Source organism: Molothrus ater, chromosome 3 (genome assembly GCF_012460135.2).
Source record: "Molothrus ater isolate BHLD 08-10-18 breed brown headed cowbird chromosome 3, BPBGC_Mater_1.1, whole genome shotgun sequence".
Classification (NCBI taxonomy): domain Eukaryota; kingdom Metazoa; phylum Chordata; class Aves; order Passeriformes; family Icteridae; genus Molothrus; species Molothrus ater.
In genome coordinates this window covers 105,074,940-105,100,978 of record NC_050480.2, presented here as the reverse complement: position 1 = coordinate 105,100,978, position 26,039 = coordinate 105,074,940, and the positions used below count along the sequence as shown (strand labels likewise).

Below are 26,039 nucleotides of genomic sequence, written 5' to 3'. Positions count from 1 at the left end.
TTTGATTTGCTTATAAAATGGAGAACAAACACAAAGCAAAAGCTATGAAAACTGTCTGTAGTTAATACTTAAATATTAGACTTTCTTAATTAACATTACACTTCTATGCATTTTATTGGCTTGGCTTTGAGTAGTAGAATGAACAAATAAAATCTGAAAGGTGTAGAGTGGTGTCCAGTGTGGGCATACTGGACTGAGGCCAGCAAAGGGCCACTGGGATGATGAGGGGACAGGAGCATCTGACATACAAGCAGAGACTGGGGATCCTGGTCTTGCTCAGCTTGGAGAAGGGAAGTCTTGAGATTCTGATCAGACCTGGTAGTGAGGGTGTGGTGAAAATGGAGCCAGACTTCTCTTGGTGATGGCCAATGGCAGAACTAGAGACAGTGGACATAAATTGTATTACAGGATATTCCATGTAGACATAACATTTTTGTCCCTGTGAGGATGGTCAGACACAGGAGCAGTTTGCTCGAGAGCTTGTGGAATCTCCAGCCCTGGAGACTAGATCATTTCCAGAGGTTTCTTCAACCTCAGCCATTCTGTGATTCTGTCATTTCAATTGATAAAATAGAGGTAATTGGAGAAAAATTCTGTGTTATATTTGTACCTAATTCCATATTAATTTAAATCTTCACTTTCCCTGATGAATTTCTTATGAAAATGTCAATCCTTTACCCTGATATGTTTGGGTGTGTTTAAATTAAAAGCTTGTTGTTTTGTAACAAGTTTGTTGCCAGTAGAATCTCATAATAAGGAAATAGAGTGTGCCTTTTTAAGTACTTATATTTTAACCTTATGTGTAACTTAATTAATGAATTATGATATACAGGAAATAAACAGTCCTTGTGTTGCAAGTAATCTCAATTACGTTTTAAAGTGATCTTAATTTCAGATGTGTTAATTTGGTCTCCTAAATTAAGTATCTCTCTAAATAACAGACATTTGTTGTCCAGAAAAATCATTCATTTAGTTTGTTGCATTAAACAGGAATCTGTAATGGTCATTATTCTTGTAAGAGAATATTATATAAAGTCTTAAGTCACATTACTAAATTTCTAATACCCTTTAAAAGCCTGACATTATTTATGTGAACGTTTAAATTTTTTTTCTATGTGTAAGCTAAGACAAATGAAAGACTCTGAGATGACACTGAAATACAGTTCAACAAGAAAGAGTGTACTTTAGAGCTCATAAGGCAAACCGGCTGCAAAATAATTTTTTAATTCCTACACACTTATTCACTCCTTCAGGTAAATGAATGGAAGAGCTTATATACAACATTGCACAACATCACAAGCATTTTGTTTTAGAATAGAACTTGGAAAGTGTGTGCAGATTTTGTTTCATGCTAATGACTTAGGGGACTTCTCAGTAGCAAACGCTGCAGATGCTGTTCTCTCTTTATATCTTGCTTATTGCTTTCCAGTGTTACCTTTGCACATAAAAACTGTTTGTTCTAACAGTAAGTATCCAAAAATCTGTTGGCCTGAGAAATACTTAGTTTACATTTCTAAACCTGAATTCAGTTTTATAATTCTCAAGTCTGTATTGAGAGTGATTCCCTGAGCAGTCTGAATATGTAATTTATGGTAAGAGCTCTGAACTCTTCACAGTTCACCTTACAGCATAAACTGTGAAAAGTACTTCAACATTTCAATTTTTGCAGACAAGGTTTTTCTTCAGGTGCTAGTTTTGAGATCATTCATCTGACATGCTGTGCAGACCCGAGCAAAAGTGCTTTCAAGAAACAAGTTTCACTGTCTGTGCACAATGCAATTGGCTCTGACTCAATATTTGCCTAATACTATTGCTTGGCTCAGAGGGCAAGTGGAGCTTGTTTGCATGTTCTGTGCAGCCATTTCCCTAGTTACAAGCTAACCTTCACCATCAGAAAAGTGCAGTGTGCAGGTGTGAAAGTGGATGTTTACTTTGCTTTTCTTTAGCAAAATAGGACCTGAAGTGTCAGCTTCTTGCTGCTTAATAGAATGCCGCGTTTTGGATTTTGCAAAGGCTTGGATACTCCAAATGCTCTGATATCAGAAACTCAGTTTTACCTGTCACTAGCTCAGCACATCAGTGTAATTGTGTATGCTTCACTGCTCCCAGAGGGTCATCTCTTACCTGTCAAAGCCAGAGCCTGGCTTTTCTGCTGCTCTTCTCTTCTGGCATATGACTCTGAGCCACAGCTTCTCTAACTCATCTGAAGCAAAACCAAAGGTGCTCTGAGACCCCAGCACAAGGCTGCTATTTTCCCTGCACAGTTTTCTTTAAGCCACTATTAGGGGAAGAAGGTCAACTTTGATGTAAAAATGCAATTTGAAAGAACTTGAGGAAAATATAAGTAGCGTTAATACACAGTTTTTAGAAAATTTAGTGGGACACACTCTCTGAAATATAATAAATAGCATTATGTACTGAAGCATAAATAAACAGTACAGTTTGTTAGGGAATGAGAAATTTAAATTGGCCAGAAACTGAAGTCAGTGGTGAAATGGCTGATGTGATTGTCCAAAGTGTAAGAAATAGGAAAATTTAATCAATTTTAAAATAATAATTATTTGCATATAAGTGCAAAGGCAAAACCTCTGGGATAAAATATGAGCGTCATTAAAATCAATTGGAGATTTTTTCCCTTGATTTCTGAAGGGTTTTTTTTTACTACTTGTACTAGTCTGTGCTTATGCTTTAACTTATTTCACAGAGGTGATTTCTGAACCTAGCTGATATTATACACCCACAGCCAACAAAATATCCATGTTACAAAATAGGATTGCACTAACATGTGTTTCTGCATTGCTTGGGAAAATTTTGCCACGTAGAAGATGTTATGGTGCTGTGGCATTTTTATGAGACTTTCCCACAGAGGAACTGGGTATCTGGTTAAACTGGTTAAACTGGTAAATAGTACTTAATCTGCTGAATTTTACACTGTTAATAAAATAGCCTTGAAAAACTGATGTAAGCAGGTGTAGTAATAATGACATAAGCCATTTAACAAACACTGAATACTCGTGTGAACAGAGAATAGTCATACAGCAAGTTTTGTTCAAAAAGCAAAATAGATTTGGGGGGTTTGTAAAAAAACTTTGCCTTTGGTTTGGAGCATAAACCAGTTTTTTTAAATGAGCTATTGCATTTATTATGGAAATATAAAAGGCATTGTGAAAAAGCTTTCCAATATTCATTAATACAGGGAAAGTCTTGGATACCTGATGTTAAAATTGAGTGTCTCACGTGTGTAATTCTGTCATGTTGCAGAAGTGCTGTAGGCCTTTGAGCTTAGCATGTTAATGCTGTGCTGAAGCTAGGCATGAGCTCTGCAGAAATGCAACAAATGCAATCAGTCCATGCTTCAGAATCTTATATTACATGTTCTGTTAGTTCTATTAAATACAGTATGAATGCTGCACACTGTATAGGTAGGTATATATTACTATCTTGTATTACTTATCAGTGTTTATTGAAGACCTCACTTTGTGAAGATTAGATTTGTGGACACTTTCTGTAAGAATGGCAAGAAATTGTGGTGCTTGATTTTGTCATGTAGAAGTAATGATTAAACCTTTCTGTACTCATGTTAAGTTCATTGGAGGACAAAATTGTGGAGATGAGCTGAGTGGAATTTGCAAGTGGAATTCTAGAATGAGTCTACTGACTCTCCTTGTTCTAAGTAATCAAATTAAATGTTTAATAGCTTGACATGCTACTTAAATTGTCATTCTTTAAAAAAATGCAGATGCTGAAAACATAAAAATATTCATCCAGCTATGTAGATACTTACATTAAAAGCCCCCCAAAATGAGAAACACAGTTCTATTGTGACAGAATATATTTTAAAGACACCAACATCTGTATGTTTATATCACATTGTAAAGACTTTAAAGGTCTTCATTGTAAGCACTGCCAGATACTTTCAGTATTACAACTACATTTTTTAGTTGATTTTAAGTGGAGAATGTGTTAATATAGAAAGCTTGCTGGTAGAGAAAGCAGTTTCAGGAGATGACTTCATCATTACTGTATATAGAAGGTGCTGAAATAATTGGAAAAGGGCTCACAGGAGGTCCATCATGTGTGAAATAAAGCATGGAAAACTGAGGAAATGTGAAATAAAGCATGGAAATAAAGCATGTGAAATAAAGCGTGGAAACTCACGAAATGAAATATGAAAAAAATAATTTCCAGTCTGGTTTGATGTGAAGAAGTAGCAGTAATACAAACATATTTAGTGTGGGAGGAGTGCATCAGTGGACTGTGGCTTGCAGGAAAAGGCACTCAGAAGGAGGGAGGGAGAAAGCAATAGACTGGCAGCATAAAACAAACATTTCATGAATATTTTCTGTACATCTTACCAAGGAATAATCTCGCCAAGAGTTTCAGGTAACTTTCAGATTCCAGGGAAGTTGGTTTCCAGTTCTGTCACAACTTTTGCAGTAGCCAAAAAAATGCGCACGAGAATCATCTCTCAGAACTCTTAAACACAGAGCAATTGTCTACTCCTTGTGAGATGTCCTTCAGGATGCTTTAAGATATCTAATTGCTCCATTTGGACGTGGCTGTTCAGTTTTCTGTAAGGGCTTTAGGCAGCCACTGAGAATCAGAAGTTGATTAGTATTTTTTCAATAAATATTCAATTGCCAGTTTTATGTAGGCCATGGCTAGACTACTAGCTAGCCCTCTTTAGTAATGGAAATTTTCAAAAGTTATATTGATATCTGTTACATACTTTCTGCTGCTGGTACTATTTTTTCATTATTATTGAACCACTCTTCACTGGGTACCTTGTTTTTGCAGTATTGAACGAAGTCTGAAGTAATAGTTAAAATGTTATCTGAAAATCATATAAGGCACTTCAGAGGTTATAAATGGCTTATTTTTGGAAAGAAATGGAAGTACTTATCTGATTTCCAGAAATGTTCATCATTTGCTCCTGGAGAAGAACTCTTCAGCTAGCCCTTATTGTGGTTGTTACTAATCTACCCACGATAGTAAAGTTAGCTATAAGTTTAGGAAACTTATCTAGAATCCTTGTCTGAATGTTTACAAGTGGTTGTGAATCCCTAGCTTAGGTGTCAGAGATAAGAGGCTTATGAGAAAACATGGAAGAGCAATATATTATAGGTTTTTTAAATATCTGAAACATAATGAAGGAAAGGAAGTGCTCATGGACATGGCAACTTTCTTAATAGTAATATTTAATACTTTCTATTCTGTCATTATTTGTCAATGTTCTTCCTGAACTCATCTAGAATTTCATCTTCAAACCTCTTTGAAAACAATGTGGCTTCTCTTTTGTCTTAGGACAATTAATTTAGGTTTTTGCCAAGGAACAACCCTGAGGTCAGACTAAATTTCTGTTGCAATTGTATTCCTTTCATATAACTGTTTACTAATTTGTGAGGTTTATCTCTTAATAACTCTTCACACACAAGTTTACTATAGAAATTGATACACAGTAGAAAAGTCAAGCTGTTCTTATAATTATTTCTTAATTAAAATCAATAAGGAAGTGGAATAGCTCTTGTTGTGAGGCTCGTTTGAGAGAACATTTCCAAAAGCTACAGTTTGACATTCATTTTGACTTAAAACCAGCTAATTGAAATGTTCATTGCTATGTGTATGCAGCACCACATGAAAACTTCACATATGATAATATATTGATTTACCTTAATCTTCATTTTTCTTAATGTACCATGAAATTATGACTTTAGCTTTTAGTTTTGTGTGTGTGTACCCTTGCATGACATATGATATTTTGATGTCAAAGCAACTTGTCTCATAAAACATGTTTGGTTTTAAGTGTCAAAGTGGCACTTCCTTTTGTTCAGTATAATGACTTTCTAGCCCTAACAAATTAACATATCACAAAGCTTATTCCCCATTGCCTCGTTCATAAAAGAGTATCCATTTAGGGAAAGTACAGGCATATGTGGATCACCCCTGTGGTGTTTTATCTTTATCTTATCATCAAAGCTTCCAACTTGGCATGAGACTGGCTTTTCAAGCTCATAGTTTCTTTGTAATTTTATTAAAATTACCAAGAGTTTTATATTCAGACAATAGAAAGCTTGTGTCTCATTATTCTTTACCATAGAGCTTATCTGCTCCCCTTTCATGTAGAGAAAATAATCCTTATTTTGGATACATTTTCCCCTTTTTCAGTTTGGACTTCTTTTTTTAAATCCAGAAGTATACAGCTTTGTTGTTGTCCAAGGACTGTTGAAACCCCACAGACGATAGGAAACTTTTTCTTTTTATGAAAACAGAACCATGCTGTCTCCCTTCATAAAAAACCCAATAGAATGGCATTTGAGTGCTGTTTTTTAGGGATGGGACTTAAGAAAAGATGAAAGAGCCACAGAGAGGGACAAGAAATGGTAGGCTTAATCCTGGTGCTGAGAGCTGTTCACTGTCCTTCCTGTCAATAACTTTTCCTCTTTCCTGTCAACTCTTTACTTCAGTTTTGTACTGAGAGAAAGTTTGTTATCTTTGAGCCAGTATGAGGCTTGATCTATTAATGATACCTTTTGAATCAGTTTCAATATATTATTAAACGTAATGAGGTCTTTTTTTTAGAGAAAGCCAGTCTGTAGCGGATGGAACTTTTCCCTTTTTATTTTTTTTGATGCTGAGTTCTTCTCACATCCACACGGAGACATAAGGAAATGCAAGTTCTGTAAGAAACGCAGTCAGATGGCACCTGAAGCATTAGGGCTCTCTAATTAACTAGGCACAAAATCGCTTTCCTCCAAATCATTTTGTGGAAGGTGGGGAGGGGAAAGTCCCACACAGAAATCCCTAGCCCACAGCTGCTTGATCTGTGGAAGTGGCAGGGCCAGGTTTGCTGCAGGGCTGGTTTCTGTTACGCCGCACCTGCCGCAGTGCGAGTGCTGCAGCTCCGCTGGCTGAGCAGGAGTTTGTGCTGTGCTGGTGCTGGGCTGGTGCTCACTGGTGCGTGCCAGTGCCACCCTGCTCCTGCTGCAGCCTCCCAGGGAATAAGGGCAGGAGGCACAAAGAGCAGTCATTCAGATCTGTCTCCACTGCTGGCCCTGAACTCTTCTGTCTCTCTGTCAAAACTGGGAATTACTGAGGAGGCTTAACACTTGTTGGTTCACACTACTAAATGCACAGTGATGTGGTAGCCCTGGTTTCCTTGGAAAGCTAGGCTTTAAAATCTTCCATTTTCTGGAATCCTTTTTCAGGCCTAAGCTTGCCTTGTTTTCTTCTCACCCACTCGTGTGTATGTCTGCCCAGGGTGCTGGAGTTCACAGCCTGGGGTTGGTGGGCACAGCCCATTTTCCTGGCTAACCCTGCTGGGTCCAGCAGAGAATATTAAAATTCTGGCTTGACTATCCTAATTGGGATAAAACTAGCTTCCGGTATTAGGGTCCTGTGCTACTCTTCATCATTCATCTCTGTTAAGCAACATAAACCAACTCCTTGACTTACTGGTAATTTGCTTTACTCTGTCAGTACACATTGGAGTAGTGGATCCATCCTCAGCCAAGTCCTCCTTCTGAAATGGGCAGGTTTGGGAATTGCTGTACTTTGAGATAACCTGCAGGTTTTTGCCTTTTGCAGAACAGAATTCTGTGCTAACCACTGCCATTTTAGAAGTTTCTTAAACTCTCATCCCTAAAAAAAAAAATAAATCAAATTGATTCTGATACAGAAATCACTTCCATAAATGTATGTTTTCTGCTGGGTACTGTCAGAACTCCTTGCCCTAGTGTCTACAAGTAAGAAAAGTTGCAAGTGCAGTGGTTATCTAGTTTCAGGACTTTTTTTAAATGTCAAAAATCATTATCAGCTTATCCCAGAATACTTCTGAAGATAAACACTAGTTTCAGGAATCACGTAACAGTGAGGTTTTCTACATTTCAATTTGTCTTCAGGGTTTTCTTTTCATAAGGCAAGTACTCTCCTGTTTGTAGCTGCTGTTTGACATTATTTCTAATTGCCAAAGTCTTTGGGCTGCATAAACTGGTGGAAGTTGCCTTGTAGCTATGTATTTGAAATTTTCAAAATAAGTGAATCTGTCTAAGTTCTAATTAGTCTCTGTTAAAACATTGATAATAGTGATGATGATCTCTCCAGTCTACTTGTTTTCACGTAGAAATATTGAGAAAATTTACTATGATTTGTGATTTTGTGCTTTTCTCTTTTTCAGGTATGGTAGGCAGTTTTAGGATTTGCACAAGGAGCTGGTGGAAGATTTTCATCAAATTGAAATTATGCTGTGACAGCTTGTGCTATTTTTTTATTATAAGACAAATAGTAAAGAATTATATGTAATCAAAACTGATAGTCAAATAAATAAGTTTGGGCCTATTAAGCAATATTTAAATACACTTCCAATCTGATAGTCTGGTTTTTTAAGTCTTGTTATAAGAAGAGCACTTTTTTCTTCCTTTAACCGATCAATTTCAGTGTTTTAACTATAGATTGCAATTTGATTTAAAAGAAGCCTCGAACCTGTAGGCTGAGTCTTCTAAGACGCTTGTTTTGATGTTTTAATACTGTTTTTGAAGTTTTCCTTGCTGTTATTCTTATCTTTTTACTAGTTTAAATACTAGTTGGAGTAAAATTGTATAGTCATCTGTGGATACAGAAATACATAAAAATAAATCATAATCCCAATAAGCTGAGGAGAGATGGTATTTAAAAGAGTAATTGGCCATGTCTTTGTTGTACTGTACTTCTGGACTAAAAATGTGTGCCATACTGAAGACCAGATTTCCATCAGTTTTGTTGGACTGCAATGGAGAAAGTAAACAAAAGTTAAATGTTGAGTAAGAATTTGTTACAACTTCATTATCTTTGTGCAGATGTTTTCCTCAATGAAAACTTTTCCATCAGCTTCCTTACTCAGCCTTCTATCGTATAAGTAAAATTCTAAATGTGTTGGGGGAATTCCTGCAATTTTGCTGCTTTTTTAAAATCTGCCTATTTCTAAATTTTTATTTAGTTAATTATTTTCTTCTAATTCCCAACTGGTTGTAAAATCTAAAAATTTAAAGCTGACTAACAGGCAGATCTTCAAGACCTCTCTGATAAGAAGAAGTAACTTCATTCATCCTCTTGAAGCTGGTGTTTGAGCCCACTGGAGGCTGCCCTGAGAGCCTGGTGCTCCTGGTTCCTTAGAATATTTGCTTATTCTGCCTTATCTGATTCCTGTGCTCAGTGAGAGTCCTTCAGCCTCTCTGTTGAGGAGCAGCCATCAGAAAAGCATTGTGCATACATGTAGGTTATCAACAACTTGTCTTAAGAGGGCTTGAAGTGTTTGGTTATTTTTCTGTTTGTTGTGAGACCACTGCAGTTAAGCTGAGCTTGCTTAGATTCTGCTGAGTCTCCTGGGTGGTTTGTGGGGTCGGAAGATCATTTCTGTATATATGGACTAAATGTAATAGGTGTTTTATTCAAAAAAGCCAAGCTTTAAATTAAGAAAAGCAGATCTGTGAGCTGAATTACTTTCTTACACACTTAATACCTGCTATTAACAAGAATGGTAAGAAATCATGCTGTATCTGGTTTGTCTCATTTTAATCAACCTGTAAGAAACATGAAAAGACAAAACATCTGAGACTTGGTTTTAAACCAAGTGTTCTTCTAAATCTGTAGTTGTTAGAGGGGATGATAGTCTCTTCAGCACAACAGTAATTAGCAATCAGTGTATATATTATATTCATAAAGTTTGTGTTGATTTTTTTATATTTAAAAAACCCTCTGTCTTCAATGTCCTTGTTTTTGTTACTGAATCTTTTTAAGCAATATATAAGGTACTATATCCAGACAGCCTTTCCAATAAGCCTGTAGCCCAAGAAGAATGTTCTATTTACCCTATAATTTTTTTTAATGAAGCAATCATTTCAGTTGCTTCAGAGCTACTAGGACAGAAGAAACTTGAAATCTTGCTATGGTGATTATTCTTCCACAGCTGTTTCAAAACTGCCTTGTAAAGCAATATAATCTGCAAACAAGCCACAAAATGCAGGGGTAGCAGTTAATTGGGTAGATGGGACTCTGTAACCAAAACCTCCTGTTGGGCTATAAAAGTACAGAGGACAACCACTGGTTGGCTGAATTTGGGTTTTGGTTTCATTTATTGCTGTAGAACAGTACTAAGACTCAAGTGAGGTACAAGGACTTCCGTAGTCTATTTTTGTGTGCACTTGTAAAACAAAACATTTTCTGAGATTTATAGGGCTCTTTCCCACCTCAGGGAAGATGTAGAAGTCAAGAAAATGCCCTTGTGATGGCAGATAGTTTATGATGTCAAAGTATTACTCACAGTTCCGTGCCTCATATTTGAGGACCTCCAAAGCTCCTTTTAAATTATACTTTATAGAATTGAAAAGAGAATAATACCTATTTAACATTCAGAGTAAAATCTTGTTTCAGTCTTGAATATAAAGATGTACTTTTTTATGTCTGAGCCTTACTTGAAAAAATTTGCTATGTCGTGTGTCTCATTGGGGTTCAACTCCTTTCTGGTAATTCTAGCAGATGGACTGCTGTCTGTATGTAAGACTCTTGTCTGCCTCCTTGCCTTTTCCATAAAGCTAGCCTATATTCAGGAGAAGTCATTTGCATGGGGACCTTGCCTCACCTTTCTAATGCAATATGACACATCTTGTCCTTTTGTTCCTACATTGATTACTCAATATGCTTTCTTCCAGATATTAAGCACATAAAATGAAATGTAACAATCACTCAAAAAATATCAGTGACATATATCTCACTCATCTATGTTTTCATGGTTACAGAGACGTAGCTGAAGTCATGTGGGACCTTTGTTAGTGAAGGCAATCAGAGTTGCCTTTTGGGCATAATCTATTACTGACTTCAAGGAGTGTAGTAATTTGGCTGGGATTCAAGAAACTGCTGATTGACACACAGCCTCTCCATCTGTTGGCCACTGTCTAGTTTATCTCATTATAACTTAATAGAAAGTCAGCTATGAATATTTACCAGATTCCTTTGCCTGCTCTCAGGGTCTTTGGTGTTGATTATTCAGACCAGAATATATAATAACATATCAAATCTGAAATGTTAGTGCCTACCCTGGTGGACTGGGTTTTACATGGCCAAGCCTTGCTAGCGGGGGCTGCTTCAAAGGTGGCTTCAGTGAGAAGCTCCTAGAAGCTTCTCACATGTCTGGCAGAGCCAAAGATGGATGTACTGTGGATCAAGGCTGGACCAGATAGAAATGGTGGTTATGTCTCTGTGATAACATATCTAAGAAGAAAATTTATCATGCAGTTGACTCCTGGCAGGGACCTGCAGACCCGTGGAGAGAGAAGCCCATGCTGGAGCAAGTTTCCTGGTTAGGACTTGTGACCCCATGGGGAACCCATGCCAGAGCAGCCTGTCCTTGAAAGACTGCACTTTGTGGAAGACCCACATGGCAGCAGTTTGAGGGGATCTGTTGCCTGTGGGATGCACTCACAGACTCTTGGAGAGCTGTCTCCCTTTGGAGGGACCCCACAGTGCAGCAGGAAAAGGACTCCTTTCCCTGAACAATGGGAGAAACTGCCAGTGATGAACTGACCATAACGCCCATTCCTTGTCTTCCTACACCACTGGGAGAGGAAGTAGAGCTGGGAAGGAGAGAGGGGTGGGGAGAAGGTATTTTTATAGGCTTATTTTACTTCTCATTATCCTGCTCTGATTTTGATAGTAATAAGCCTCCTGCATGGACATGTTTTCATAAGCATCAAAAAATGATAAGGTAAAGAATTGTACTTTAAAACAGCAGCATTCTCTGATAGTTATTAACATCTTAATTAGAAAGCAATGGATTACTCCTACAGTATGAACAAATATTAATAATATTTTGGTCTTGCAAGTTCTCAATTTTAGCTATTTCTGGTCTTTGCAAACTTTTTCTAGCATTGTCAGTATTGCTACCATCAGTGGTAGGTGGTGAGAGATCTTGCTGTGTAACTTATTCTCTGTCTCTCAGTACTTCTGCTTGGTTTAGCTCTCAATTGTTGTTTTCCACCCACGAGCTCTGGCAGGCTTCTGGTGAGCATGGGAGACATCTTGTCAATAAGAATGGGTCATTGCTTCTGATCTTCTATATTCTTTTGCTTTTCCCGTCATTCTTGAGCAATGAGCTTACTCTGTCTTAGCTGTTTAAAATGTCCTGAAAACCTCCTTTATATTCAGAAACAGCAAGGTTAATTAGGTGACCAAGCCAGCTCTCAAACTGCTGGTAGCAAATGAGTATCTGTCCACCCATGAAGAAGGCAAAATGGAGTGACTTTCACCACTCAGGCGTTGCAGAGTCTGGCGAGTATTGTATGGCTTTTGCTCTCTTTGACTGGTAGGATGGCTGGAGAGGGGCATGTCCAATTTCACCTTGGTGCTCTTCCTTTGAGCCCCTGTCTCACTTGGGCTGGAGTTTTTGCTTCATGATGTCTGACCATGAAGCAGGATGTATTGTGTAACATTGCTGCTTCTTTGTGAGGTTCTGCTGTTCTTACTGGGTGAAGATTATGATATGGATGTTTTTTGTTTCAGAATAGATTGGGAAAACATTGTCCCATTTAAAAAAAAAGGATGTTATCTATTTCCCCAGCGAATACCATCTTTTCTGACTGATGCTTTTCTAGATTGTTCTTAACAACTTCAAGTGAGAGAGATGTTTTGACGTCCTGTGCAGAGATAGAGATCTACATTGGATGTTTTAGAGCTAGTGTGTTATTTGTCTTCTGATGGTGATGGTGGTGGTGTGAGTTTGAGTTTGGGCATTTTGGGGGAGTAACATGCTAAGTCAGAATGTGCTTACATTTTGTCTGCTGCCTTGATGAGAAATCAGTGTTTGAGCCCAGATCTGGTTGCATTGAAAGAATTTAATTTCCCTGTGTTGCTGGTATTTCATATTCAAGAAATCATTAGATAAGTCAAGACAAGTTTGTGTTCAGTTCTTTATACAATTAAGCTATTTCAAATACATTTGTTTTTTTGCTGCTTCAGTGATTATTTTTCTCCCCTTCTCTTAATACCTCCTCAAATTTACCAGTGCTAAATTGCCACTTCCTTTTGAAATGTAAAAGCAAGGTCATCTTATAGCTTCAGATAATATTAGTTAAAATATGTCTGTAAAGTGACAGTAAAGAGCTATGCAAAATAGAAGAATTAATGATCAGTGCTAGTGAAGGCTGGATAAAGGGAAATCCATCACAGCTTGAGATCCCTGACAGCAGAATTGATGTCTGACCCTGTTCTATATTTTTGTAGTATGTTAATTTTGAAAATCTTCTATTTGTCCACATTTATTGAATTCTTTTATTTTCTGGAGACTGCTTCTCCAGCTTGCCATCACTGGTTAGTATAATTAAAGAAATACAAACCTTTATACCATTCAGATGTTAGTTCATGGTCTCTGTAAACTGCACCATCACTGTACTAATTTGCAGAAACCTTATGTTTTCCTAGATACCCCTGAAGGCCTGGAGTAACACTTTTTCCTTTTTTTCCCCTCCCTTATTTTTAAATGACAGCTTTTATTATGAAGTACAAATTGACCTGAAAAAAAGGGATCATTGATTTGATGCCATTGGCACTGTTCAGAATTTTGCAAATATGTGAAGAGGTAACATAAAGTTTTCTCAAGGTGTTCCCTACGGACAGTAGTCATAGAGAGCCACAGAAAAATTCTTTGTTAAGGAGTTGGCAAATTAAATACAGGACACTAAGAGACCTCTCTCTCCTTTTATAGTTAGAACAGAAATGCTTGAGTCCTACAGTGCCAAAGTCTTACTCTTTCATAGAACATCACATCAAAGTACATTGTACATTTCATTCTTACCAGATTCCTGAATTATATGGACAATATTAGCAGCAAATTCAAAAAGCACTAAGGAGAAACTGCCCTGTTTTCCTTTTTGGAAACAGAAAAAAAATGGAGAAAAAGTTGTTTTGAACAGTATTAAAAATCAAAAATGCGTTTTGAGTAACTTACTGCTTACTGTGATGCTATGATTTTTGACAAAATAATTATAGATAAGATAGAGACGAAAGTACTTTTAATGTTTTGGGGTTTTTTTTTCCATTAAAATACAGTATTATGGGGAAAATGGAATTTAAATGGGGAACTGTGTTTGTCTAACCTGCTACAAGAGAATCATTTGAGTAAGAGTATCATTGGGCCAAAATGGTACAGAATTCTCTTCTGGTGTACATCACTTACATCACTTACATTATGTGTTCAAATTACAACAGGATTATATGTACAGGTACTGAAGTCAGTAGTAGTGTCATCTTAAATGTTTCTTCATATTCCTGCTGTACTCCATGTTGATGATATTTGTTTTGGTAGGACAAGCCTGTGACAGTACAGTAGGCTACACCTCCTGTTGACTATAAAGGGAATAACTTCCTACATACCTGACTTTCATGAGAAAGCATTGGTTCTCTTGACTCATCTGCATAGATTATCGAGAAGTAAATTTATAGTATATGTAAATAACCATTAAGACATGTAAAGTTTAGTCTTGAGAAGAGTTAAATTTTATATAAGAATCCCCAAGAGAAAGTGAGTTTTTTAAATATTTCCAGCTGAAAACTTTCTGTAATTCTCCCTTTTTGTAATAGAGAACCTGGTATTAGAAATTATACCCTTTGGATTAAATTACTGGGAAGTGAAATTCATTAATTTGTTAGATATTGTCAAGAGATATGATGTTGCCAAGGATAGAAATATTGCAGTCCTATTTAAAAATTTATGTACATTAGGATATGACTTATGACTTTATTTTCTTTGTAGTTATTTGAGCTGCTAGGCCCTGAAGGTTTTGAACTCATAGAGAAACTCCTACAGAACAGATCTCTGATTCTGGAAAGATCTTTGACTTGTCCAAATGATAACAGGTTCCAGGCTCTCCAAGGTAAGTGACTACAAAATTTTTGTTCCAAATCAGATAAAAAGTAGATTTCTAACTGTTCTGTTTTATTTCCATCAGTAGTACTGTCCATGTGTAATTTAAAAACAAAAAAAAAAATCCCAGGAGACAATGGAGGAATGTCTTAAGCAAAGAAAGTCTGATTATACAGAAGAAACAAATATAGATTGCATATATTTATTTAGTTTTCAACTGCCTGTGGGCATGTGCAAATTTTGAATGTATTAACAGTTGCACTTTTCCTGTTTTAATGGATTACTCTGGAAATAATCTGATCTTCTATTATTCCTCATTTGCTTTCCTGCTTCCTCTCTACTTTGTACTATCATCTAATGTAGGCCTTGGGGAAGAAAAGCACAGTTACAACCACTTCTGAAAATAATAGAGTCAAACTTAAACATGAATAAGCGAGAGGGTGAAAAAAAGGAATTCAGGTTTTGTACTGTCATTTTTGCTTTTATAAGTTAATATGTCTGCGCCAAGTAATTATTTTAAAATAAGTTTTACAGATCATTGGTTTAAAACAAGTCTTATAAGTTTCTTCTCTGACAAAAATAAATCTGATAGCATATGGGTTGTGACTTGGGATAAATCTTACATGGACATAGCACCATGCAGCCCACTGTGTGTTTGCAGCATATGGAGTTGGAAAAATGTGAATAGAGCCAGTAATGGTGGACTTATGTAACTCCAAAATAATTTTAAAATGCAACTGACCCCTTTTAATGTTTGTCTTCAATGAAACATTACATAAGCAACTGTTCAGAAGTTCATCTCTTGTTGTGCTAATGGTTAGTCTAAACTCATCAGAACAACTGTTAATTTTACCTTTCATGATTTCAAAGATGATTGTCTTGCTGTATGACAAGGCTTTCTGTCCTGATAGTTTTCCTTTCTTAGGTCATGAAATAAAAAATTAAAATACATTCAGTATAAATTGAATTAATACATTTTTCTCCTGTGTACAGAATTTAGTTACAGGAGTATTTTCTTCTCACTTAGCAGAATTAGTATTTTGGAAGCTTTTATGAAATTACCCTTCATTATGCCATCAGTAAAATCTATCACAGTAATTTCTGCTAGAATGTGGAGGAAGAATATTTTCAATGTTATGTTTTTCAGACAATTGAAAAGCGTTAACTGATTTAATGCTTTTTTTCACTGATGAGAGAATCCTTTCTTTAACTGTGGTAAAAAAGTCAATGATATTAAGGGTATTTTCTCTGAGACTGAAGATGCTCTTGGCCCTGAGTTCAGTATTTTAATTTTAATAAGGTTTTATTCTTTTTAAGTTGATCAAAATGGTATTTCTAATGGGGAAGTCTTATCTTTCCAAAATTTCACTTGGGGAAGAGACTAATTTCTGTCTGCAGAAATTTAATCAATTTTGAGTCATTTGTGCCTTTAAAAAATTAGCACAAGTCAAGAAACTGTACATGTACTGCTGTTTTGTACCATGCTGTGTTATTTGACTATTTCTTATGTAATTTACTTTCATGACAGTAAAGGTGATTGTTGTGTTTATCAGACAAATCAAGTAACATTTCTTTGCCCTGGTGTGTTCAGGCTGAATTAAATTTGGTCAGGAAATTGTGTCCATTGTTGTCCCCTTTTAATAAGAGAGAGAGAGAGAGAGAGTTAAAAGCTGCAGACAATATGGTGTTAATGTGGACATTGTGACAGTTTATTAGAATTTTTTCAATGCTCTTCAACGAGTTATTGTTGCCTTATCCAGTATGCATGCTGTAAGATGTAGGAGTTTCACTGTTGCTGTAGGTGAAAACTAAGCAGCACAAATTGTTCAAAATGTCAGTCAAGTGGGTTTGTTTGATGAAAAAAGGTTTTCAAGTTTTTCGCTTCAGAGTTTGGCTGCAGAAGTTCATATGAAACCTAACTAAGTATTTAATATGCAGTCAAACCTATATGAACTAATAATGTTTGCAGAAATTTGAAAAATGACATTTAAAACCACCAAGATTGTTAAAATGAAAACAAAATAAATCTCTCCCAGCCTGTTATATATAAAAGACTTGGTTGTGTCTTCAGTTTTAGCCAGTACTCATCTCAGAAAGGTGAATGTAACTGAGCTTTTTGGGTCCCCCGCTCCCCTGGATTTATTGTTTACTGTAATTGTTCTGTAGTTCTGATTCTTCTTCATAATCCTGCTGCTTATTGATGTAAAAGAAAGGAGTCCTTGTGATTGTATAGAGTAGGATAGATTTCCTCACTTGTTCAGGGAAATTGCATTGTGAGTATGCTTTCAATGCAGTCATGTTATCTAGTTTATATACACTAATTGTTATGTGAAGAGGCTGTTTAAAAAAAACCCACCCTGTTTAATCTGTTGTCACGCCATCCTGCTTATCAGCACTTGTATGTAAGAGCAGTGACAAGAGGCAAAGTGGCACTTCCACTGTAGATGAAGTTGTTACAAATACAGAAAACAAAAAATGTCCTTCCTTTTGCTGCTAGTCCATCCCCTTGCTTTGGGATTAAGTGTATTTTAGATGTCCTGCCTTTGGGACATGACCTGGTTGTACTTCTAGATGTCTTGAGCCCAACTGCTGCATAGTCTACATAAAGTTAAACTATTCTTAAACACAATACACTCACACATGCGCACACAAACCCCCCAAACAAGCATGAAGCCCCCAAACCATTAGAACAAAACTGGGGGGAAAAGATGGAATCCAGTACTTATGGAGATGCATCTCTGTTATCATATTGCAGAACAGTGCAAGAAGTTCATAGGAGAAAATGCTAAACCAAATTATGGTTGTCAAGTCACAATTCAGTCTGAACAAGAAAAGTTGTTAATGAAGCAATATCGTCGGGAAGAAAAAAGAAATGCCAGAAAAGAAAAACAAGCTGTGGAAGATGGAGAAGGTTCTGGAGAAGGACAAATGTCCTTTGATCCCAAAGAGCTGCGGATGCAAAGGTAATAAATCCCAAAAGTTGAGAAATGCTTCTATTGTAATTGCTACTTCAACATATCATAACAGTTTATTTTCTTTTAGCTTGCTTTGGTGATTAGGTGATTCTGACTTCAAGACACGTTTTATTACAAGCGTAGAATTTTTTTTAATATGAAAACCTAATTTTCAGGAAAGAAAGCAGTGATTTGCTTAATGAGAATCTTCTTGATCTCATCTCTGTGGGCTGGAATTGCAGATTAGTGGGGTAGGCTATCTTTCTTAGTTCCTGTATGCACACTGCTTGCTTAGGATTTATGAAGTCTGTACTAAATCTATCAGAACTATCTTTCTTTTTCTCTCTCAAGATTAATGGGTACTATTTTCCAAGTTGACAGCTAGAAGGTAGTGGGAGGAGTAGAGGAGGGAGAGAATAAGGAGCAAATAAGCTGTTGTATTGTGTATTGAGAAAAATATAGTGAGACTGGTATCTAACTGTGAAATTATGTTGCTGTGTTGCTTAAAAATAGTCAAAACTACTTTTAGGAAAGCCTTGCATTTGTTGGGTTGCATTTCTGAATTTTACCTAAACTGTATGTTTTAAGGTTTTGGTCTAACTAGTGCCAGAGAATAATACTGTAATTTTTTTTTAATTTCATTTCCTCAAATCTTGCTCTGACTTTAATTCTTGCTCTGACTTTAATATAACGTGCTAGGTTTTTGTGATGGCAGCATGAAATGGGCAGAATTCCTGCAGGTATTTTTCTGCCCACAGAGAACTAGCGCTTCTGAATGCTCGAAGTATGCCAGTCCTAGGTAGAAAGAGAGAGATGAGCGTCGAAAAAATTCATTATCCACATGTCTATGATTCCCGAGCTGAAGCTATGAAAACATCAGCATTCATTGGGGGTGCAAAGGTATGTTGGTGCATGACCCTTCTTGAACAGTACATCTTTCCCCATGAGTAATGTGCAGCAGGGTTCCCTTTGTTTCCTTAGTCTCCTCCTTCTGGAATCCAACGTATGAAGCAGTGCTTCTTTGCAGAGGGTTTCAAACGCTTTGATATATTTTATTTTTATTTCGACTCTGGAAGAAATAATATAATTTTCAACTGATGTATTTGCTTTTATTTCTAGGGTCATTTTAATTCTTAAGATATTATTTTTCTTTCTTTTGGATACCTTTGAATTGACTTTAACAAAATAAATGCTTTATGAAATTCTAGACCTAATGGATTCTGAAATTTAATAAAACAGAATTATCTTTTTTGGGGTTTTGGGACTATTTTCTGAGTAGTAAAACTGATTATTTTCCATTTGGGGGGCTCAGTTCTATCTACAAAAAGGATAAGTGAGATTTGCTTTTGGTTTGGATCCATTTTTTTGAGGAAAGTGATAAAGCATTGTTCAAAGTGAGTTATTCATAATGACACTTTCTGTTTTCATACTTTTAATTAATTTTCCTGTAATACACTTTCAGGTGTTCTTACCAGAGTCAGTTCAGCGAGAAAATAATAAAATGTATGAAGAGGTGAAGATCCCCCATAGTGAACCAATGCCTATTGGTATTGAAGAGAAAATTGTTTATATTAAAGACTTAGATGAGGTGAGTATACCATTTCAAAGACATTAAATTGGTTTTTACTTTGCATTACCAAAATTTAACTGGAAATATTGCCAGTTTTTCCAGTGATATGTGATAGGTAAATGCAGGCAGTTAATTTCTTCACTGCGAATTTGAAGAATATTTATTGGGGAACGTAGTTCAGTGGTACAATCCCTTTCATGTTGACTCAGATTCAAGGGATTGTTCATGAGTTGCAGTTCTCCATTCCTTTGGCATTACATTTTCAGTTATTTATGGTTTTGAGCTGTGATCTGAATCATTGAAATGAAAGTATTACAGTGGTTCTGTTCTCTTCTGAAGATCACAGGAGAAAGTGAGCCTGAGCTTCTGTACCTTGACCTGTACAGGTTGGCTTCTGACTACACAGCACTATTCTGCACCAGCCTTACTGTCTGATGCAGTTCAGGGGTGTTGAATATGGTGTTATGGACTGTGTGGGGTGCAAAGTCATCTCAAAATGTGCTTTGATGATAGAAAGTAAAGAGCAGAGAGGAAAAAAGAGGATAAAACAAATGTTAATATTTCAACTTTTACCGATTTAAAATGGTGAAAAAGCTGAGGTAAGGGAAGTAAATTTCTTGTTTGTTATTTACAGTCTAGAACTTGCAGTTCTCCATCACAGGTAACTTTTTACTCCTTGTTGTATATGTCAAATCTATTGAAAAGGGGAAGATTTGGTATTGACTTGAACAGAGACATAAAAAGCAAGCTCTGTGTACAGAGAAGGTTTTATGTCTCTTAGTTCTGCAGCATATAACGTGGATGCATTTTTCCACCTTTTTCTCTCTGGGAAAGCAGGAAATGGGAATAAATGCAAGGCACTTTATTGGGATTCTGAATAAAGATTTAACTCTTTGAAAACAGAAGGCAGTTTTAGAATCTGAATCTATTCTTTTCGCTTAGGTGACAGTGCTGTGTTTATGAATTGACTGACAGCCCTTAACCAGATTGAAAAATACAGAAACTGCAGCTATTGTCATTTTATATGACAGTATTCAGCATGACAGCTTTCTGCAATAAAATGTCTTTTTCCTAAGTTAAATACTACCTACTAATCTGTAAACTTTTTGGAAGAAGTACCAATATTTCAAAAGGCAGTAAGTGGTTCCAGAAAAAATATCGTTCAGACAGAAAAATACCTATCTAAAATGAATAGTTTTGAATAGTTTGCTGGTTTTTGCACATGTAATATTTAAAATAAATGTTAAAAAATACATCAGTTATACAAATTTATTCAGTAATTGTCTCTTGCAGATTGTGTATCATCAAGAGGTCTGCTTTTCAGTTTTACAGTGAAATTTTGAAACAGAAACCATCTTCTTCAGAACTTTATTCTTTGATATGATTCTTATTACATGAAATCAAATAGAAGTGTCATCAACAAAACCAGTTTTGATTGTTTGAACACACATGTATGTAATTCTTACTCCTAACTTTAGTATTGATTTGAGACAACAGATGTCAATTTCATGAAGTTTGTCCAGCTGAGGACTTCCCAGCTTCTTGATTTCACTAATGATACTTATAGATTTGAAATTTGTTAAATAGAAATTTTTTATCAAGGAGCTAAAAGAGGCTGGAACTCCCACTGAGTAAGTTAAGACATCCTTTGTTAAGATGTATCTTTGTTAGGGCAAAATTATTTTCTTTTTGTTTTCTCTGCATGACTGTTTTAAATCTCTAAGCTGAGAAACACCTTGGTTGGTGTTTCAAATTTTTGCCAATTAACTGGAGTCAGTTTAGAGAGCATGAAGATTTGCTGTCAATATGTTTTATTTTGGATTAAGTAGTGTAAGCAAAAGCAGAAAAATAATGATTTTCAGGTATTTCCTAGCATGTATAGGTGCTCATTAAATAGCTCTATTGTATCTCTGTATGGATATTTTTGCAGAATTATCTAAAATTTGAGTAGGTGGTCAAGGAGTAGAGATGACAGTAAATATAACTAGATAATTCATGACTAGGAACTTCTAAAGACATCCTGAGGAAGTTGACAGTTCTGCTGCTGTTGACTGCTATGAGGTGCCATTAGTGGTAGAGTTTTGATGTAAGACATTTAGTCCAGACATAAAAGTACTCAGCCTGTTTAACAAGTCAATATACATGCAACCCATAATCCCCAGGGGGAAAAAGGCACAGAACAACCAAGCCATTTATTGTTGCTGGGGTTTTGAGTATTATGTATTGAGCTTTATAAGCACTTGCTATTCTCTGAGGAAATCTTGATGGTATTAAAAATTATAAATATTCTTCTTCCCTTTCTTTTTAGTCTGCATGTTTTCATTTGCACAAAAATAAGTTTAAGAACTTTCTATCTGTTTCTCATGATCTATGTGATTTTGATCACATGGTCAGCAGGAGAATATTTGTGCAACATTTATTGCAGCATACACCATTGCATTTCAGCTTTGAAACTCCTAAGGTCAGAACTGCGTTCATAAGGAGTTCATTTATATTTTGAACTGTTGGTCAGAAGTTAAAGCTCTGCATCATATAAGTTGGAAGTAATCTTGCGTTTAAAATTATTTAAAGTATTAGTTAAGATTAGTTAAGTTTAGATTTTCTTATTTCCTGTAAACACAGGTTGAGAAGAGATGAGAGAAATGTATTCCTCTAGACTAATTCTAACAAACCACATTTGAAGCATATATATACTTCCTTTTTTAATAGTTTCTTATGTGAAAGCATAAGGCAAAATGGCAAAACCTCTACGAACCAACACCAAAGGCAGCAGCAATGCCTTAAACCAGGACAGATATTAACACAGGGTTCTTTTCTATAGGATTGGCAGTGTAGCCAGGGTGCATCTGCCACTGCACTCCACAGTGAAGAAATAACACATTTAAGCTAGTTTTAGTACTATATTATCTGAAATCTTATGGTATTTTCAAGGTAAGTATTTAGTTTAGTGAGGGCCTCCTTGCAAAAGGTCAGAGTTTTCCTAAAAGGTTTATGACTTCATGATTAGTGAAATAACTGCCTGAAAGAACGCAGGTGCTAAGATGAAACTCAAATGAACTGATAAAGGTCCAGATTTTTACAGCTACCATTCCTACTTAATCCCATTATGCACTGCAAATATGAGACCAGGAGTGACCAACCCTGCACAATTTGGCAGCCATAAAAACATTCCATAGCATGTCATAAACAGCTGGCTTCAGCACTCTCCCACTTTCTGTGGTGTTCCTTTTTCAGCTTTGCCTCCTACCTTTCTCCATTGTGATCTGAACTGCTGTGTCACTTCCCCCAACAATCTCACTCGACCTGTGTTGTCTCATTTGGTTTGCTTCCTACCTATGTTGGGTTGGGAGCAGGAGCTGGTGGCACAGAGGCAGCTGTGCTGCTGCTCAGGAATGTTGCTGGTGCTCAGAGGTGGAAGGGTGCACTGTGTGCCTTGGAAGGAGTTGCAAAGGGCTCTTACAGAAAGGCCACAAATCCCACCCCCAGCCCCCTTTGTGAATACCTGTTTTTCTTGACATTTATTATTTCTCAGAGAGCTGTGGTTTTACCACTGTTCAAGCACAGGTGGTTCCTAAGTAGCTGCTTGGTCACACCAGTTTAATCTAAAGTATTATGATTCTACCATTTGTACAAGTGATGTGCCAGCTACGTTGTTTCAATAACAAGAATTTTAAAAATTGGGGAAACACAAGCTTAGCTTTATTATCTTTGCTCAGTTGACATGCAGCTTGACCATTAGTGAAATATATTTTTTGTATTTATTATAAAGGTGGTTTTGTGCCAGGCTTTTTGCCAAATAAATGTACCTTTAAAGTCATAAAGTTAGGCCAGGGAAAGTTACTCTTCAAGATTGTGAAAACAAGTTTTATCAAAAAAATTGCTGTTTGTGAAAAATTACTTCAGCTTTTTATCTAAAGTGGGTGTTCAGGGTAGGATTTATTTCTTTTCTTCATGTTATTTCCATTTCCTTTTACTAGCACTGCTTAATGATCTAAAGAAAGGTATTTTTTTTCTGTCTGCATTATGTGAAGGAATTATTACAAAATCAATATGCTCTCTTTTCCTGTAATGTTTTCTTGTTTTTAGAATTGTACAAGGTAAGTCTACTGAATTAAAGTATGTGTGTTTTTGGATAAATTACATTTTTCACATCCAGAATATTGGATCATTAATTCCAAAGTTGATCTTAGTGCATATTTCAGTTGCTTATTTTCCAAACAGCAATTGATGGTTGAACCGTATGAAATAATTTAAAAAAATATTTTGCACTTACTGAAATCTTGTCATTTATCCAATGAATTATACTCAGAAATTGCTCTGAGGAGAGTTTAAAAGTTCTGTAATCATTAGCCCCAACTTAAGACAAGAAAAACCATGTATGTCAAGGTACAATTGCTTTCATGGGTGGTAGTGCATATTAGGGATTGCACTCGGTCTTCATAGTTCAGAGATGGGGTGCCCAAAGAGGGTTGAATATGTGCAATACCAGGTGAACAAAAAATATTGGAGTTAAGATTCAACACTGATGATGATCTTAAAGCCTACAAGTTCTGGCTTAACTTTCTTCAATATGTGAGTTAATGGTATTTTCTCATTTTTTTAGAATTTCAGATACTATGTGTGAAATTTCTGCATCAAATTGTTTGATTATTTCACTTACTCTTAAGTGAAGCTTTTAGGCATTGTTTCATTAAAATTCTAGAAATAAATATTATTGCTTTGGCTTAAAGCAAGCAAAAATATGTGCTTCATGCTGCACCGTCAGTTTATTGTCCATCTTGTACAAAATTATCATATTTTCCATTAAGAAAATTCTGTTTTTTAGTAGAAACAGTTTATTAACTCTTCATCAAAAAGATCTGTTGCTATGATGTGCAAGCTGTAAAGTGGTGTTCTGATTTTAAAATTACCTGTAATCTCAGGTTGCAGAAGTGCAAACGCACTCTGTGACTTGCTACTGATTCACCTTTGAAAGACACTTGCTATGCTTGAATATAATTCATTGAATGTAATATTTTTAAACATGTGCCTTACTTGACTGCAGCTTTCACTGCAGATAGATGTCACTATATGATTTCCTGAATGCTAAGTTCTTTTGTCTTTCAGCAATGAAGAACATCTTCCCATTATGATAAATCAAAAAGTATTTTGAAAATAAAAAGTCTTACTTTATTGATATAGCTTTTAATACTAGAAATGGTACTATAACATTTTTCAGGATTCATAAAACCTTTCTACTATTCTAATACGCCTTTGACAGTAAGATGAGTTTTTTTGTGCAATAGGATCACTGATTTTAACGAGTGACAGATCACTAACCTTATTTTGTGTAACACCTTTAAAACAAAAAAAGATATTTAAATAGTTTAGAGGAAAAAACCTGATATGGTCATGTCAAATTGATCTGATACTGTATTTGAAATACAGGTACATTGCAGGGATAGCAAGGCTTTATGCATGTTATAGTACAACTTTGAATTAATTGCATAATGAAATGTGAAAGTCTGGGCTCCTTGATTTAACAGGACAAGTGGATGTCTCAGCTTCAGTGAGGCAGAGTTCTTAGGAGCACAGCTTGGGAGTATCAGCAGTTATGACCACTCTCCAATAACCAGGAGTTTGACAAGTTGAAAACTTAACACCAATGGAGAAGATTAGTAATGAAGTAGGTAGATATAAAGGAATAAATATGTGATTAACAAATACTTTACTGGTGGATAATTTTGTCCCATAATTTGAGATTATTTTTTCAAACATAGTTCCACCTATGTCTACTTTCTCCTAACAGGAGAATCTTTTATTTTTATCTGGAGTCTGTATCAAAATATATAAAGAAGGTTTCCTAGAATATCAGAATAAGAGCTTGAGCTAGTGCTGAAACAAGAGAGAAAAGAATGAACTGTCTCAAAAGAGCTGAACTGACCATAAAGATCTTCTCTTTTAAAGTAATGATAGTAAAAGACCAAAAAAATAGAATAGTTTTATATTTTTCATAGTTATTGTTTTAAAATCATATTTTGAAATGCTTGTCGGTAAGGACTGTGATTTTGTAGTAGTTTGCCTTTAGAATTTGAAAACTGTGATTTTTGACTCACCAAAAAGCTGTTTGGTGCTATTACAGTCTTTGACAGGACCTATCTCTTAATGCAGGATAAGAAATTGAAACTGTTTTCTCTGAAGCATCTCCATGTTTGGCAGGTGTGACTTCTCTGGAGTCTGTCATCCATTCTTAGTCCAACATTATCACAGACTTAAAAAAAGACAGTAATATATACATTTTACATAGTTAAAAATATTGTTTTAAACTACATCTATATATATAAAACACATATGTACAACATGTATATGGGGTATGTGTATATAAATATTTCCCATTAAGAGTTTGTTATTAAAGTATCAGAGGCTTTTAAATAGACCACTATTTTATATGTCTTTCTCTATGCCTCCCTCAGCTTGCCAGATTTCTACTATTTTATTTTTAAGAAAGATCTGTATGCAAAGGAGATAGTCAAGCCAATCTCTGTCGTTATAAGAGATGTATGTAGGATGCAAAAAAAATAGGGAATGATGAATAATTGGAGGTAGATGAGAACTGAAGCATGATCTGATGTCAGATTCTATGAAAAGC

At 35.8% G+C, this 26,039-nt stretch overlaps 1 protein-coding gene across 1 annotated transcript in view; it reads left to right on the top strand.

The window, feature by feature from the left end:
* ASCC3 (activating signal cointegrator 1 complex subunit 3) overlaps nucleotides 1–26,039 on the top strand; it is a 251,823-nt gene that overhangs the window by 26,132 nt on the left and 199,652 nt on the right. The window contains exons 5-8 of the mRNA XM_036380163.2: nucleotides 14,777–14,897; nucleotides 17,643–17,850; nucleotides 18,600–18,741; nucleotides 19,304–19,429. Coding sequence (XP_036236056.1) covers nucleotides 14,777–14,897; nucleotides 17,643–17,850; nucleotides 18,600–18,741; nucleotides 19,304–19,429 — 597 coding nt within the window. The remainder of the gene's footprint in view (nucleotides 1–14,776; nucleotides 14,898–17,642; nucleotides 17,851–18,599; nucleotides 18,742–19,303; nucleotides 19,430–26,039) is intronic.